The sequence below is a fragment of the Pinus tabuliformis genome, chromosome 4_2, assembly GCF_031772625.1.
Source record: "Pinus tabuliformis cultivar Carrire ecotype Pingquan chromosome 4_2, CPIR1, whole genome shotgun sequence".
Taxonomy (NCBI): domain Eukaryota; kingdom Viridiplantae; phylum Streptophyta; class Pinopsida; order Pinales; family Pinaceae; genus Pinus; species Pinus tabuliformis.
In genome coordinates this window covers 611,437,889-611,456,316 of record NC_142304.1, presented here as the reverse complement: position 1 = coordinate 611,456,316, position 18,428 = coordinate 611,437,889, and the positions used below count along the sequence as shown (strand labels likewise).

Sequence of the window (18,428 nt, the reverse complement as noted above, 5' to 3'; positions counted from 1 at the left end):
TAAGTTTATGTAGAACAACCTCTTGGTTTTGAAGTTCCAGGACAAGAGCATAAGATATACATAATGAAGAAAGATTTGTATGGTTTAAAGAAAGCTCCAAGAGCATGGTAAGGTCACATTGACACTTATCTCATCAAAATTGTTTTTTCTAGAAGCAACTATGAGCCAACTTTGTATACCAAAAATCATGAAGGTAAGATTCAGATTCTATGCCTTTACATCAATGATCTTCTTTATACAAACAACACGATGTTAGAAGACTTCAAAGTAGCAGTGCAAAAAGAGTTGGATATCACTGATCTACGGGTCACGAATACTTCTAGGCATTGAAATTCAACAATCTTCTAATGAATTTTTTGTTGGTCAACAATAATATGCCACTGACATCATCCAAAACTTCAGAATGACAAATTGCAAACTAGTTGATACACCGATTGCTCAAGGCACCAAGTTGAGTAAAGAAGATGTAGCACCACCAGTTGACCCCACATTGTATAAAAGTCTAGTTGGTAGTTTGTTGTATCTCACTGCAACTAGACCTGATATCACGGTTGCATAAAGTTTTGTCTTCAAGTTTATGCAATCACCAAATATTTCTCATTAGAAGGTTGCAAAAGGGATCTTAATGTATATTCTAGGGACCATATACTATGGTTTGTTCTATACACATTCTAAAAATTGTTCACTTTCATGTTTTACAGACAATGCTTATACATAGAGTTTAGATGATTGCGAAAGTACCCCAGGGTATGCTTTTCATCTTCGAACCAATCTGATTTCATGGACATCCAGGAAACAATCAGAAGAAGAATATGTAGTAGCAAATTCAACAACATATCAAGGAGTGTGGTTGGGAAGATCATTGAAATATATTTCAAATGTTTAGAAGGAGCCAACTCCTATTTACTGTGACAAAAATTCAACGATTTATTTATCAAAAAATCACTTTTCCACACAAAGAGGAATCACATTGACACACGTCTTTATTTCATCCATGATCTTGTCAATGATGGGGACATAATAATTGCTTTTTGTTGTTCCAAAGATCATCTTGCAGGTATTTTCACAAAGCCATTGGGGAAAATGTATTTCAATTTGAAAGAAATCAATTAGGCATTGTAAGTGCCTCTACTTGTAACAATTGAGATTAGGAGGGGATGTTGAGATATTAATCTTAGTGTGTGCTAGGTGTCATCACATTTGATTCTACTATCTGCTAGGTGTCATAGTCAGTTCAATTTTACTTCAGTTTAGTCGAGTTTCACACTAGTAATTTATTTTTGACGTTTTCTATTATTCTATTTAACTATTATGAATATTGAGAAAAGAAATCTCTTGTCCACGATTTCTCTTCACATCAGACATATATTGAATATAAAATCAGCACTAAACACAACAAACAAAGTGTGCTCATAAAAGTATGGGAAGCATCCCACTAGGTAGGGAAGTTAAGACTTTAGAACCTAGAAAGTGAGCATCTTTTGGAGATTGACAATAAAAATATATAGAACAATGCATCATCATCGCCTCAAAGAGGTGGGCATAACGTTTTCTACAAACAAACCTCAACATAAGCTCTAGACATTTTCTTTCGAAATTTATGTTCAGAGAAATATATACTATCTTTCTTCTTAGCCGAGAATTCTTAAAAATCATAAATATGTAAATATGTACTTAATATTGTTTCTGACCATTTTTAGATGACGATTTGTGTGCATGAAATTAACATAGTTCAACAAATCTTTGTCCAGTCTTTAGAGAACTCTTTCGAGCTTGATACTTTTTTCCTGGGTATGAGCGGGTTGTGACTACATATATCTGTCGGTTCTCTGTCTAGGAATGCAAAATGCAAAATGCATGCAAAATTGAAGTATTATTAGTCCCTGCCATCTGGCATTCGGCAGGGACTATAGTAATCGAATTGGTCTGAGTTAACATTAGTTCTTTGTCGCTGCCCGATGTTATTCGGTGTTTATCATAAAGTTTGCAAATGCCCTGTGTGGGGATGTGCCGAGATAGCCTAAGTTACATTTCCACCTGAGACTTCGCCATATTATTTGGCCTCTTCCCGAGGCGGAAGAGGCTCGAGCATAGCTTAAATTCCTTTTAAGCCCGGTGCATTCTCGCTAACCGTCAACGGGCTTGTTTTAATGTTAACATTAATTCGATAGGTACAAATGCTAGAGATTAATATTGCTTTTTCAGTGATCTCATAGATATACAGAAAATAAAACAAGTGGCATGGTTATGCATGAGGATACAAGTGGCAAACTAATATCGAAATTGTTCTGTTCATCAAACCTATTTCCACTGTCTTTACCAGAACTATTCATCAAACCTGTTTCGCCCTGTGAGGGAGGAGAATAACCCATGGCACTTAAGATGCAGGTTTGCTTTGAGGGAGGAGATCCACTGTCCAAGACGTTTGGTCAAAGTCGTTCTGCCTGTGATATTAACCACTGTCCAAGACGTTGGTCGAAGACGTTCTGCCTGTGAGATTAACCACTCTCCAAGACGCAGGTCTGCTTCCTGGATGGAGGCCTGCTTCTTAAGGTGAAATTACTAATCAGTATTTTTGACCTTCTACATGTAATATATCTCATCTCATTTTTTCAGGATATTAATTCACAACATTTTGAATTCTAATTTTCTGCAGAATGATCAATTTCCATTCAAAAGTTTACATAAGTTTACATATTTGTTGAAAGCATCAAAATTTCAAAACTGTAAACAAAACATCTTAAATTTTTTGGGGTTGTTGGTACTTACTGAATTTTACAGCTCCATTGGCATTCAGTGCGGCTCCATCAGCTTATGCTTATGCGTATTGTCCACCAAGTCTGGCCCCTTAATCAATTTGAGACTGTTCTCAACGAAACCAGCCTCATCATTCTCCATAAGCATAAACTCATCTTTTAGCTGCCTCATCATTCACCATAAGCATAAGCTCATCTTTTCGCTGATACTACAGGGGAATTCCTGTTCCTCTTCACACATTTCGGCTTCCTATTCTACTTCACACATTTCTTCTACTTTTCTTCTACTGCTTCTTAACAGTAGCAAAGCAGAACATTTCTTCTGCTGCTTCTTAACAACACCACTCCCCAAGGCTGCACCCTTAATCAATTTGAGACTATTCTCAATGAAACCAGCCTCATCATTCTCCATAAACATAAGCTCATCTTTTAGCTGACGCTGCACCCGACTTCCTATTCCGCTTCACACATTTCTTCTGCTACTTCTTAACAGCACCACTCCCTTTCACAGAGACCTTAGCAACTTCACAAGTACCCAATGGAAGGCCAATGAAAGGCTCATAATGAACCTTATACTGCTCCTTGCCAGGAGCCCGACTTCATTCAGTTTTTGCAGATTCGAAAGATGAATGGCTGGAGGGGATGAATGAGTTGCAAAGTCGTGTTTGTTTAGCGAGCAAACACGAAGCACATAAGTAATGAAATTTCAGGTATTTATCCTAGCCCACCTCTTCTCCCAGCGTTTTTTATTTCACTTAATGCGTAAGCGCTCGTGGACTGTAGCTATTGTCTTTTATATGCTATTGTACTAACAGCTTATATGAAGAACAAGCCAAGATCCTATGGACACATAGAAATGAATGTGTTAGCATAGAAATGAATGTGTTAGGCATCTGGCGAAGAAATTTCGGTACACGTGGTTGTTCTATCAATAAATCACTTAGAAGATCTCGTTTCACGTGTTATAACTTTATATTATCAAAATATATCATATGTTACTATTTGTAATAATATTATTATGTTACTATTTGTAATAATATTATTATTTTATATATGACTGATATATTGCTTTTCAATATTATATTGCTTTTCATAACATTATCACGAACATTGAAATAGGGTGAGATAATACATATGATAATCATTTTAGGTTAGAAAACTCATCTTTTAGTGGCAAATCGTGATAAAAGACAGCTAATTGCCATTACATCTGAGTAATACTGATGCTTCTGGGCAAAGAAGATGTGGACCCATCAACGAATGCAACATATGGTTCCCTCGTAAAAAATTTAACATTTGTGAAGACATTTGCTGCTGGAATCATGGTTCCAAAGGACTACATCTGGCCTGTCGGTACAAACTTATATTTACAAGCACCTACAAGTATTGTACAAGATGCACACTCTGCAGGGCTGGAAATATTTGCTGCTAATTTTGCCAATGATGAATATGGCATGAGCTACAATTATAGCTATGATCCAATAAGGGAATATCTTCAGTTCGTGGACAACAAGAATTTCACAGTTGATGGCATCCTAACCGATTTCTCTGTAACAGCGTCAGAGGCTATAGGTATGGCTTTCTTGCTACTTAACCTCCATCAATTTGTACAATCCCCTACCCATGTAGGGCTATAATTCTTCTTATGTCTTTCAAGGCCAGAATGTTTTTATAATAATAAGTATGTATCTCTTTCTGAATATATTTCTTTGTTGATCAAGATTCTTAAAACTATAAACTCACTGGATTTCTGTGGATTAATGACAATACAGCTTGCTATGCTCAGAGCAATGTCAGTACATCCTCCAACGCAGGTGCACAGTTCACTTCATATCCTGCTTGCCTTTTAGCCATTTTTTAACTGCGTCGTTTAGCTCTCTGATATAGTTGCTGCTGGAAATATTGAAATTCTGGAGTACTGTACATGGACTGCTAACATTAACTGTGCTTCAACTGGTGGTTCCAGGAAAACCATTAATAATTTCTCACAATGGAGCTAGCGGTGACTACCCAGGTTGTACGGATATTGCCTATCAGGCTGCAATAAGAGATGGAGCTGACTACATTGATTGCTCTGTTCAAATAACAAAAGATGGTGTTCCTATCTGTAGGGAATCACCAGACCTTATGATAGGAACAAATATCGTATCAAATTCAGTGTTTTATCCATCTCGCTTAACAACCGTACCAGGCATCAAAAAAATGGTGCTAGATACCCCAAATAACCGGCCAGGCATCTTCACGTTTGATCTCACATGGAATGAAATTCAAAGCTTGACACGTAAGTCTGATCCATGCTGGATGAAACAGTCAAAATAATAGAAAATCTCTTCCTCGCACACCTGTTAATTTCCAAAGTTTCAAAAGTGTAATCATTTGAATTGTTCCTCAAATGATAGTACATTGCTAACTTCTCCCTCTTTTTATCAATAATAATGGAGAACTTTAGCTCTGCTAAAATATAACAGGTTTAGTATTTCAGAGGGCAACTGATGTAATACTGTGATATGAATTTCTTGTACTGTGCAGCAAACATTTACAGCCCGTTTAATATAGAGGGTTATAATCTTCTAAGAAATCTGTCTGCCTTTTTAGAGTTTGCAGAGAGTCAAGGAAATGTTCATGTTATCATCAACATAGAGGTACAGTTCTTCAATCTGATTAGAAATCTGAAGAGTTAAATATAAACTAGCTCATGAAATAAATGTTAACTCATGATACTATAAAGTGTATCTTGTTTCTTGCTTTTTTTCACAGAATGCACGAGCTATATCATTGAAAAGGAATCTTAGTATCATGGAGCCCATTATTTCAGCTCTAACTAAGAGTGGTTACAACAACATGACCAATAGAATCATGATACAATCTGATGAAAGTGCTGTGCTAACAGAGTTCAAGCAACTTACAAAATTTAAGCTTGTTTATGTTGTGGACGAAACTGCTATCAGCATTCCAGATTCTACCATTGAGGAGATGAAAACATTTTCTCATGCCGTAGTATTAATGAGGAATGTGATTTTCCCGGCTTCTCAGTCATTTCTTGTAGGGTACACAGATATTGTCCAGCGACTGCACCTCTATAATATGTCAGTTTTTGTCTTTCTTCTCTGGCTGGCTTTCATTCCTCTATTCCTGCTTAAGTGTGCATTGACTGTGGATTTCAAATTCATTCTTGTGCAGTCTGTTGTCTTTTGCTTCAGTCAGTCTATCCTTTTAGTCTATGGTTTATACTTTACTGTATATATGTATGGGAGGCAACACAAACAATTCATCATGCATCCGAGAATCTGAACAAAGTTTTCTGTTTCATAACATTTTTTACATGAAATCATACGAATTTCGTTGTGCGTTGGCTAACTGGAAAGTGTTGGTCAATGGGCAGTATGATGAAAGGCTTTAAAATGAAGAATGTAGAGGATTCAAGCAATAATTTCTATGTGGAGTTCATGGGACCTCGACACAGTAAGTTAGAATTCCATTGCTTTTCTTGTTTTCTTTTGGGTTTATTAGAGACCTGGATTCTGTTAGTTATAATAGGAAATACCCCACGCCAGGGAAAATAATTTAGTAAATTAGGTTACATTGTATTGAAGCTAGAATGAACTGAGAGTTAACTGTTTTCTTTTTCTCTCGAATTATTCTAGGTGACAAGCTGAGCTACTTCAGGAAAAAATTACATTGCTAAAGTTTTCCCAGTGGAAAAGATTGGAAAATTTGTACATATCTCTTAGCGCTGGCACAACCCATTGCCATTTTGCATGTAGGTTGCTTGCTTCGGCTTTTGTCTCAATCCCTGAGTTCATATATGAATTTACTTATTGTTAAGTCTTAATGGCATTGTTTAATTTTGTAATGAGTAGATTGTTGGGATGTTAAGAAGAATTCACTGTTTGTCATGATCTAATTAGGTCTTTACCAAGATGGAGTGTGGACGGTTTATGTGGAATTATCAACTGCTTATCCATTCACACCACCAACTATTCGTTTTATGAATAGGATCTACCATCCCAACATTGCTGAGATGTAGTATTTTGCCACTTCATATATAATTTAGTCAATAATTTCATTTGTTCTGGTTTAAAGTTCTGTGCTTCTTAATTTTTTGGTCACGTATTGAAGAAAAGGTTATTGTAAGCGGAAAGGATCTTTTGGAACGCTGTGGTGGATTATAGGTTGCATGCCCCAACTAAATCTTTAATACCTCGGAAAGGCACAGTTGGGTTTTGAATTCAATTTAATACCATGTCCAGTCGACCAGGCAATCGCAGGAATAGAGATATCATAAAGCTGTAAGTTTTAAAGCCAATCCCATAATATATGATATATCTTTTGGCTTTCATGCAATATTAAACAAATGTCATAAATGAGATTTTCAAATGTCATTAACTACCAGGCATCACACTGTTACCGTGTTAAGATTAGACCAAATCTGCTTCAAGCTCGACAGCTGTTGTCTGTTGCTTCAGTCAGTTTATCCTTTTAGTCAAACATTGAGCTTGAAGATTACATTAGCTTTGGAAGTATGCCTGCTTCCTGTAATCATCGTGGTTACTCATGTGTTATACTTGTTCACGTGTATTGGTTATGTATAAATCCCATTACTATGACCATATATGATATCAATATAAGTTGCTTGTTTCAACTGCTTTCACAGCTTCTCTTAAAACCAATGGCAACGCAACTCGCATCATCAATGAGTGACCAGTGTGACTCCTCTGTTTATACTTCTTTGCTAAGCCCTTGCAGATGGTAAACGCGTCCATGCCCACATGGCTCAGACGGGATTTCAGGCAGACGTCTCTATAGAAAACACGCTGCTCAACATGTCCTTGATTAAGCATGCAGATCTCATGTGCCCGGGAGTCAGTAGACCTTAAATGTTAACCCAGTGTGACTCCTCTGTTTATACTTCTTTGCTAAGCCCTTGCAGATGGTAAACGCGTCCATGCCCACATGGCTCACACGGGATTTCAGGCAAACGTCTCTATAGAAAACACGCTGCTCAACATGTCCTTGATTAAGCATGCAGATCTCATGTGCCCGGGAGTCAGTAGACATTAAATGTTAACTTGATGCAGGGACTCGCTGCCTCGCAGCTGCCCTTGTTTAAAACCAAAAATGGTTGCACTATTCTAATAATGGTGACATGACTAATAATGTCATTGAATATGGTCTTGGAGATTGAGTAAATCAAAGATCAATGAAATAGGAAGCGAAGCTTTGGCTCAAACTTCATAGAATTTCAAGTGGCCAATGCCCACACTAAAAACTGTCAACTCATATGATGATTTGGAATATATGCTCAACTGTTTCTTTGAATGTTCCACAAACTTTTACCATGAAGTACAGATTCTACGCGAACAAGGCCATAAACTAACAGAAACCATGGTGTCATCCAAATAAAAGTTGCCTTTCCAGCTTGAACAGTGCAAAAACAATGATAATATCTCCAAAGAAACTAATGCGGCGGCAAAGGTATATCCATTCACATCAATTTATTACCCAGGTCTTGCAAATGAATTTTACAGTTCATTTGAAAATAAAACTTCTCACGAAATATTGTGTCCCTATATCAGGTGGAGTTGAACATGAGGATGCTGCACAAAAAATGGAATCAAACATGTCGGACTAAGCATTCATAGTTTTATACAGGTACTGAAACCACAGATGATCCAATCTAGTTGCTTAGCAGTCACCGATTCGAGTCTCTGAAGCTTAGCAAACAACACGTCCTCACAACCCTAGTTCCTCCGGTTAAAATTCCATCGTGGTCAGCATCTCGAAGCGAGCTAACTCTAGTCCTCTCAGGTCCTTGGATTAATAGTACATATCGTTTACCCTAGAAAACAGGCACCGAAAATTAAGGATTAACCTTAATGCGTTTATGGTCATGGTAATTAGGAAAAATCTCTCTTATATGAATGGTCCCATGTTCTAGTCCTCTCAGGTCGTTGGATTAATAGTACATATCGTTTACCCTGGAGCACATGCACCGAAAATTAAAGGTTAACCTTAATGCGGTTATGGTCATGTTAATTAGGAAAAAACAACTTGTATGAATGGTCCCATGTTCTAGTCCTCTCAGGTCCTTGGATTAATATTAATAGTACATATCATTTACCGTGGAGCAGAGGCACCGAAAATTAAAGGTTAACCTTAATGCGATTATGGTCAGGGTAATTAGGAAAAAATTTCTTGTATGACTTTATGGGAAATAGAAGTGATCAAATTTATGCTTTATAGATCAAAATCTATGCAAAGGGCATGGATGGAAGGGAGAAGAGGTAGACCCTCCTATTTATCCAACAACGAAGTTCCATATTTATATAACCTATGGAACTATAAGCACCTTTCATAAAGAAAATGAGGATGTGCAAGCCCGTCCATCAAACAAGTGTTAAATTTTAATAACTAGAATCTGCATCGGTCAAGCTCCTAAGGAGTGCACTAGGTTGTGCGAATCAAAGCATATAGTATATGCTACCATGTACTTTTTCTAAGTGTTTGTGAAAAATGACCTCTTTCTAGATTTTTGTTTAGTTGTCTACATACATGGACACATTACCGTGCTTGTGAATGTACACTATGTTGATTATTGTCGTTGATAAAGATATTTCTTACTAATTTAATGACATGAATGCTTTTTTAGAAAATATAAGTGTGTAACATTATTTTTTTGAAGTTTATTTTCAGAAATTGTTAAGTTTTAGAAATTGTTTTTTCATAGATATTTAAAAGATTTTATTATTAGCTTAAAAAAATATTTGAATTTGTTATTTTTTTATAAAGAATATAAATTTGAGGTAATTAAAGTTGCTATTTCAAAATTTTGAATGTTGAAACCATTTTAAAAAAACATTTAAAATAATTTGTTTATTTTTTAATACATTTTTCAGGTCTCTCAAAAAACAAATGAAATTGTTTTCTAAAAAACAATAATTCCCGTGTTCTATATTTCTTTTATAAAGCAATAATAACATGTGTTCTAAATTGACTTTGTAGAGACAACTTTTTATAGTGAGTTAAAAGACAATATACAAATTTATTTTTATCCAAAATTAAGACAATTTACACAAAAATTATCTTAAAACCCCCTCTCCATAATAATACTCAGAGAAAAAATACAAAGAAAAATATTTGGAGGGTAACAATCTTCTCTACTTTTACCATACAAAGTATTTCATATACCTTAAATTTTATCTTTTATCTCCTTGGATGTCTCTATGCCTCAATATTGGAGTCTTTTTCACATATGTTACCCTCTTTAGAACATAGTTGAATAGTTCTTCTTGTCCAAATAATTTTGATCTTGGATAGTTCTTGTTCAAATAATTTTGAACTTGTGCAGGGAGACGCATATTTAGAGAGTCTAAATCTCCTTTCTCTTTGCAATACAAGCCATTTCATATGCAGTTCATCTTCATTCTCTTGGGTATCTCTATTCCTTTGTACTAAGTCGTCCTCTTGGTTATATCTATCCATTTGTGCGAAGTCTTCTCTGCTTACGTCGCTGTCTCTCGTACATCTCGCCCACCCTTCAAACTGGACCTCCCAACAACTTTTCGCTTATGTTTCTCTCTCTCAGGTTGAATGCCGTCATGTTTCTTATATGGTTGGGAGATGGACACTCTGCTGGTTTAACTTCTTCAACTATTCAAAGTCAAGTCCCCTTCCATTGGTGTATACCCTACACTACTAATGGTCATTAATAGAGACATAATCCATAGAATATTGTCCTGCATCAGACAACAGCAAGCAAAAACGGCATCTTTAAAATCTATAGGATACAATTAAAGAAGGTCAATGTGTTTCCTATCTGGCTGACCTCGCACTCCCTAAAACTGAGACTTCGAAGGACATGGGACCCGCCAGTTTACAGTTGGATGAATGCATATGTATCAGCTCCCTCATAGTTTGATTTGATTTGTTATTTTATCAGTTGTCTTTCTACAATTTATAAAGAGATATGGTTAAATGTTCCTCAATTCCAATTCATGTGAATCCCATTGGAGTCTCCTCCTACAATGGATTCTTAAATACATGAAACTCTCAAACAGTCTTTCGCTCAATAACCATTTCGATAATAAAATTGTGGATTCTTAAATACATGAAACTGTCAAACAGTCTTTCGCTCAATAACCATTTCGACAATAAAATTGTCATATTGCAGCTGACTCTATACTGAATTTAATGCAACTTTCTAGCAACCTTTCGCTTAATAATGGTTTATTATGGTGTGATATATTTTTAAATAAGATTTACGGATAAAATAGATAAACTTAGAAAATTTCATTAAATAAAGAATTATCACATTACCCGCTCCTGGTGTAATGAGTTAATTACCCCGCATTTCATTTTGTTACACTAATTAAATTTATATTTAATTTGTAATATTGTGTTTGTTTAGTTAAGAGTTGGACTTCTTTCTTAAGGAAATAGGTTAACGGTCCAATACGTATAGGTATAGGTTAACGGTCCAATACGTATAGGTATTTAGGAGGAGTTAAAGTCTATCTCCATTTCATTTTGTTACAGTAATTAAATTTATATTTAATTTGTAATATTGTGTTTGTTTAGTTAAGAGTTGGACTTCTTTCTTAAGGAAATAGGTTAACGGTCCAATACGTATAGGTATTTAGGAGGAGTTAAAGTCTATCTCCTGACAGAGATAGTTTATTATGAGGCTTCCTAATACTTTAGAGAGTTCATTTCCATCCAATTGGGTTCTCTAAAGACATGATAAGAAAAAAAAATAAAAAATCATAAGTATCTTTGACACGACAACTCTGTTCATTTTTCAAAAAATTTCCCCATAATTATTTTAATGATACTTATTTTAACTCTTTTCATATTTTAATTAATCATTAAGTATTTAAACAAAATATTTTCAACAAGACACAATAGAATTGTAAAGAGATAACTAAAACAACAACACAAGATTTTACTCTAAGAAAAATCAATCACATGGAGGAAACCCTGTCAACTTTTTCTTTAGAGTTCAATAAGAGACACACCTAGATCATTTAGTCAATCATATGGTCAAACCTGGTCAACTCTTTCCTAGTCATGTAAACCATCTTCTCCAAGAGACTCGGTCTAATCTGCCTACTAGAGCTGAATTTTGGTTTCCTTCTACATAGAGATTATTGGTCTTGCAACTAGGAAGTTCGGTCCTGCATCTCATGCTTTTGCACCCAAAATCTTGATCCTAGAACTCGACATTACAGCGAAAGTGTCGGTCCTACAACTTGTCTTTCTTTATCATAAATATATTTTTCTTCCTCAACAAAATCTATGCCTCACATAATCTTCTTTTTTTCTTTTTACTTGATTTCAAACTTGTAACACAATTACCAACAAAGCGAAAACTTGACCAATCTTTCACTTTTTTAGAGGTAGCAAAAAATCATTCCATTTTGAAAAGAGTATACTATTTTCTTAGCATAATTTTGGTACTTTAAATTTTCTTATGTATTAAGTATGAACATACTTTTTTAAATGTTAGTAATTTTCATGCCAATTTTGAAAAGTGTTGATTCAACATCAACCCCTTTTTTGCAGGCTTATTTTTGAGACTTGAATTTTTTTAAATGTTATTTATTTTCATGTTAATTTTGAGAAACATCAATTTTTTTTTGAGACATATTTTGGCACTTAATTTTTTTATGTCTCAAGCATGCAATTTTTTTTAATGTTTTGTTATTTAACCATTTTTCAAGTTGTCTTCTTTATCTTCTTCGTTTTTCTTCCTAAAATACTTGCTTTTAGAGGATTTTTATTTTTCCTTATTGTTTTTTAATTAAATTATTTATTCTTTTGCAAACTTTTAAAAACACTAAAATTAATACTTCAAAGTTAATCAATACCTCGATACGAATAAAATAATTTTCATAAAAAAGATTATAATTTTAAATATCTGACAAAAAAAATATACATTTGCACATACATATAATAAAAAAATATTACTTTTAGGCTTTTTCGCTAACTTCAAAAAATAAATCAAAGTAAGAAATTAAAACTAAACTATTTACAATTAAAAAAATAAATAAATAAACAAAAATATTACGATAAACGAGGGAAAAAGATTATACATAAAATGTTAGTTATATATATATATATATATATATATATATATATATATATATATATATATATATATATATATATATATATATTTAATATATAAAAAAAATGGCATAATGTCACCCTTGCTTATCGATGAAAGCGTTATGGGTAAGGAAGGGGTCACAAGGCGGGGTAGGCTGATTCTGGGAATCAACCTATCACCCAAGCCCAGCTGCGAAGGGCCGCAGGTTAGGGAGGTCGGAGCTGTGCCAACTACCACCACGGCTCATGGGCGACACAATATTGACTTTTTATTTTTATTTATTTATTTATTTATTAATTTAAAATTATTATTTTTTTTCATATTTTAAATTGTTTGTTTTTTTTAATATATATGTTTTTTGTTTTTTTGTTTTTGTTTTTTTATTTGTATTTTTTTAATTTTTTATATCTAAATTTTCATCTTTTTATGGGCTATTTTTTTCTTTGCTCTTTTATACATTTTTTTTAATTTAATTTATCCTTTTTTCAATGTTTTAATTTATTATTATTATTATTATTATTATTTTTCAATGTTTTAATTTATTATTATTATTATTATTATTATTTTGGTTATTTTTTCTTTTTTTTTTTTTTTTTTTTTTTTTTGTTCTAGGGATTGTGATGATGCTCAACTAACAACCTGACCCCAATGTGTCCATTTGTTAGTTAATTTTTCGATTTTTGTTACAATGAATCAAGTTTGCCTCCACTGTGTGTTAATTTGATGGTTGATTTTTAAGTTTCAATTGGAAATGGTCAAACATGCCCCCATCATGTGTCAATTTGATGGTTGATTTTTATGTTTTCATTGCAATGTGACAAGTTGTCTTAGGCTAAGATTTTAAAAGTACTATATTTTTATCATTTGGTATAATGACATTTTGATTTAGGCATTTATTTTTAAGGTTTAATTTAGTTATGATATTTGATCTCGAGATATTTTGAAAATATAAGGTTTCTTATAATAATGATATTTTTCATTTATTCCATGGATGAAAAGTGTTGAAATTTTAAGGTTTTTGGAGACGTTATATTTTGTCTTTAATGTCATGGTTCAAAATTGTTGGAATTTTTAGGTTACTTGGACTCGTGATATTTTATCCTCAACATATTGTTGAAAACTATTGAACTTTTAATGATTTTTGGAGTAATGATATTTTATTTTTAATGGCATTGCTAAAAAATATTGGAATTTTAACCAAAAAAACATTGATGCGAACATCAATATTTTTTTTTTCAAGTTTTTGCAGAAAAAAATGGCTTTTACTATCATTTATAAAAAATGTTGAAAATTTAACCCCACAAAAAAAAGTCGTTCCAGCATACACACTTTCTGTTTTTGAGTTGTTTTTTAATGTTTTATTGGGGGGGTTTAGCTAGTGTTCTCGTTTTTTGGTCATAATTTCTGCTTGATTGGTGACTTTGTCATATCCTTGAGATATTGTGAACTCTTCCTCAGAAGTGATTCGAATTGTATCCTTGATTAGGAGGTCAAATGAAACACATATAGTGATCATGTTAACCAAATGGGTGGCTCTTCACTGGGGAAAACTTGACTAGGAAGAGGGTGGACTTGAAAACATTTTTTCTCCTTTAAAAGGACATGAAGAACATGATTTAGAATTTATCTTTTGATAATAACATGAAGAACATGCTTTAAAAATACATCAATGACTAATATATTAATTATGAAGACAGACCATAACTAAAAAATTCAACACCCCCTCTTAGCTAGGGAGGTATTCATAATGCTTATTTAGATGCATTAATGTTGACAAATTTCTCTAAGAAAAGGTTATAGGAAACCCAGTTACCATAATCTGGTCAACAATTGTGACACATTGTAGATCAAGTAACCATAATATAATCAACAATTATGACACGTGGTAAATCAATAACATCAATAGGATACCATAACTGGTAAAAAAATTGTGGCTCATGGTAAACCAACAACTTCAACAAGTTACCATAATTCTAGTCGGTACCTCTGACCTATGGTGGATCCTCACCATAATCTTGGTCGGTACTTTAGACATACGGTACATCATTTATCATCAACTAGTCACCATAATTTGGGTCTATCTAACACATCGTATACATAGTAGTCTTCATTCACCATCATTCCAGTCAATATCTTTAATACGTCGTGAATCTCCAAAAAATTACTTTATCTGAGTAATTTAGGGACTGATGATAAATGAGACTAATTCTCGAGGACCATTCTTCCTAATTCTGGTCAACATACTTGACACAAGAAGAATGGATATCCTCTGTTGGACCATTCTCCCTAATTCATGTCAAATTACTTGATACAGGGAGAATGTCAGTCCATGATGTTATCTCATCAAGACTCCCTCTCACTAAGGGAGGAACACTCAATAAATTCAATCTTTTCCTCAAAGTATACAACCTTCACCCTAGGAAGAGATATTTGTTAGCAATATTCTTGACAGTAGAATAATATTGGATCCATACTGCTTGCTTCTATACCATATCCTATTGCTAGATCTTGCTATCCTTCGACTTGTCATCATGGCCATCACTTATACTTGATTAAGACAATTCTGCAAGTAGCCTTTAAAACCATATTTCTTCTCATCTTTCCAATATAGGTACAATATACTCCACCTTTGCAATACTTGAGTGCAACAAATTTATGATTCCTACGCATTCAAATAATTATAATAGAGCCCAAACTGAAGAAGTATCTTGATGAACTCTTTCTTTGTTCAATGCTCTTTGCCTAATTTGAATATACAATTGTACTTCACTGTTTGAAACATATAACAACGCATAACTAGCCATGCCATGACCAAGTCTATCTTTCTGGTACTCCAACACATGTTGAGAAACATGCCTTAGCTCAACCATAAACTAATATGACTCCTTAACTAAATTCATCACCAGTACTCCTTTCCTGTCACCCTTACAAGGTGCCCCTTATTTTTGTAAACCATTATCTCCAACTCAAAGGTTAACTCCCTCTGAAGTTAAAACAAGTTCATCTGATTGTTCCTTTTGTTATAAAACTAATTCGTTTTTCCACAACTTCTCCCTTTGACACACGAGTTCTTCTACGTACATCATAGACAAATGAAATAGGATTAATCATGCCCAATTTGTCTTCTTATGATCGTATAAAGTCGTATTTAATCATGAGACTTCTTCTCATGTACCTCAAATCCCCAAGGCAAATTTATGTACACTTCTACTTGGTTAACTAGACTCCATTGAATGATCTCTACATCCACTTTCCAGCGTAATTTTTAAATAATTCTAACAGAATTGTACCAAAAAATTGAAGTGAATGTCGTGTCATAATTCTATACCTCTTTTTGGGAGAACCTTCTATTCTCAACTCTCGCTTTATACTTGTCTATATTGTTAACTGTTGCATGCTATATATTGTAGATCTATTTGGAAGTCATTGTTGACTTGTCTTTAGAGCAATTTAAACTATATTATGAACTTAATAATTTACATGCTCCCTCTTAGCTCAGATCCCATCTAGTACAATATTTCTCAACAAAAAGCATGATTATGCAAAAATTCCTATTGTCACATGCTTTGGTTTTTTTTCCATTGCTTCAATTTTCTTGCGAGAACCTAGGAAACTCTTACTATATACCTACAATCCTCACTAACAGATCATGGAAGAATAATTACAATAAATAAAACGACAAAAATACAAGATACTAATTAATAGTACAACAACAAATCAAAGAAGAGAGATGTAAAATACTTATCTTTTGAAGATTATAGGAAATGCCAACTCCCTCTTGATCTTACCCTCTTTGCACCCATTATGCATCTTTAACATTTTTTCCTTCATCACCAGCATAATGTCATTCCTTATTATCATGATCTAAGGTTTCTTCCTTTAGTGGAAATGTCTAGATATGGTTTTATCTCTAAACCCTAAATATTTATTATCCTTCAAAATTAATTTAAGGTTTACAAACCCTAAATTTTTCAATATTGATTTTATACCTTTTGCAAGGTCCACCAGAGTTTTAAAATTCCATTTTCCAAATTCCAAAGTAACATATATAGAGTCTTCATGCTTCAGAGATGTTCCATCTTGATGTTAGTCAAAGATCTTCCAATAAGTTACCTTCATCAAGGGAGGTAATATGACAGACCTTCTTGATCTACACAGGGAAATCTCCTAGTTCAAAAATGTTTCCAAAACCATAATGGAATATGTACTTATGCTTCAAAATAAATAAATATCATCATACAAATTATGAGGTTGGTTGTTAATATTTTAGTATTAATCTATTTTACTAACAACTTTACATCTTACCGTAAAACTTTACATCTTACCATATTGAATCCAAGTGTACCATAAATATGCAACATAACTCCGACTATGAAACAATAGTATATTCATCGAACTCCATCATATTCCAACACCATTTCATATTTATAATATGGACATACATGCTTTCTCAATATATCAATGTATTGAGGAGACTTTCCATTTGTACTTTTGAACCATCTTTTCCTTGTATCTCATATATCGACAAATAAATTCTTACTTTTGCCATAGTTACAGAAACCATATTGGTTTGCAACTTATTCTCTTTATTCAACATGAGCATATATGTATGTAACACACTTGGACTGTGAATGCATATTGAATTCCGTGACATATGAAAAGATATCCTTATAATAAGAATACTCCTTAGAATTCTGATTTGAATTGGTATGCAACCTTTCTTTATACTAAGATATTTTGAATATTTAATAAATGGATTGTGTCCTTCAAAACTTAGTGCTTAGAATTTCTTCTGAAAGAGAGGTTCTTGACCTCTTTAGGAATTCCGTAAATAGTTTCTTCAAACCTTAATCACAACTTTGATGCAAGACTTTATATTCCAAGCATCGAACTTCATACTTTGGCATACTTTTGGTGGTCTTTTTCCAAAACCTCATATTCGTTTTGAACAACGCATCACTTCTTTGCAGGGAAGGAATGTGATTTCCTAGTTACCAATATGTTTTACATGGAAAAAAAGGCCCTTAGATTAGCCATAACAAATCTTGAAGATAACATTATGATTTTGAATTACAAGATAACATGGTTAACTAGACTCAGGACATTTATAAAATTTCAAAGGAATATAATCAAACCAAGTTATGGGATGCCATTTTCACAACCCATAATTTGATCTCCAATAATTCTTTGAATAATCACTCCATGTAATGAAATATGGAACAAATTTATTTATGTTCCTCATATGCAGTTTTCATTCAAGCATCAAACCTGAAATTTTATTACCTTTCTGATTTCTTTACACATATGACATCCTAGTCCTCATACTCATTTTTGTAAATCACTGTAATCACTCATTATTCTAGCTTTAATTATTTTAATTAAAATAAAACTAATTACAAAAATAATGAAAAGAATCTGATCACATTTATAAAAATAAATTTACAATTAGTATTTAATCAATTGTATTTATTAGGGATTATTAATTAATTAATTTATTTAAAATATAATTAAAATCAAATAATTAAAATAATTAAAGCTAGAATAATCAAAATTAATATAATTAA

The 18,428-nt window shown here is 33.3% G+C and overlaps 1 protein-coding gene across 1 annotated transcript in view; it reads left to right on the top strand.

Annotated features, from left to right (window-relative positions):
* The first annotated feature begins 2,370 nt into the window (after positions 1–2,370).
* LOC149170788 (glycerophosphodiester phosphodiesterase GDPDL1-like) overlaps positions 2,371–18,428 on the top strand; it is a 66,428-nt gene continuing 50,370 nt past the window's right edge. The window contains exons 1-7 of the mRNA XM_089425728.1: positions 2,371–2,470; positions 3,972–4,328; positions 4,529–4,570; positions 4,723–5,037; positions 5,286–5,398; positions 5,514–5,935; positions 6,139–6,218. Coding sequence (XP_089281854.1) covers positions 2,371–2,470; positions 3,972–4,328; positions 4,529–4,570; positions 4,723–5,037; positions 5,286–5,398; positions 5,514–5,935; positions 6,139–6,218 — 1,429 coding nt within the window. The remainder of the gene's footprint in view (positions 2,471–3,971; positions 4,329–4,528; positions 4,571–4,722; positions 5,038–5,285; positions 5,399–5,513; positions 5,936–6,138; positions 6,219–18,428) is intronic.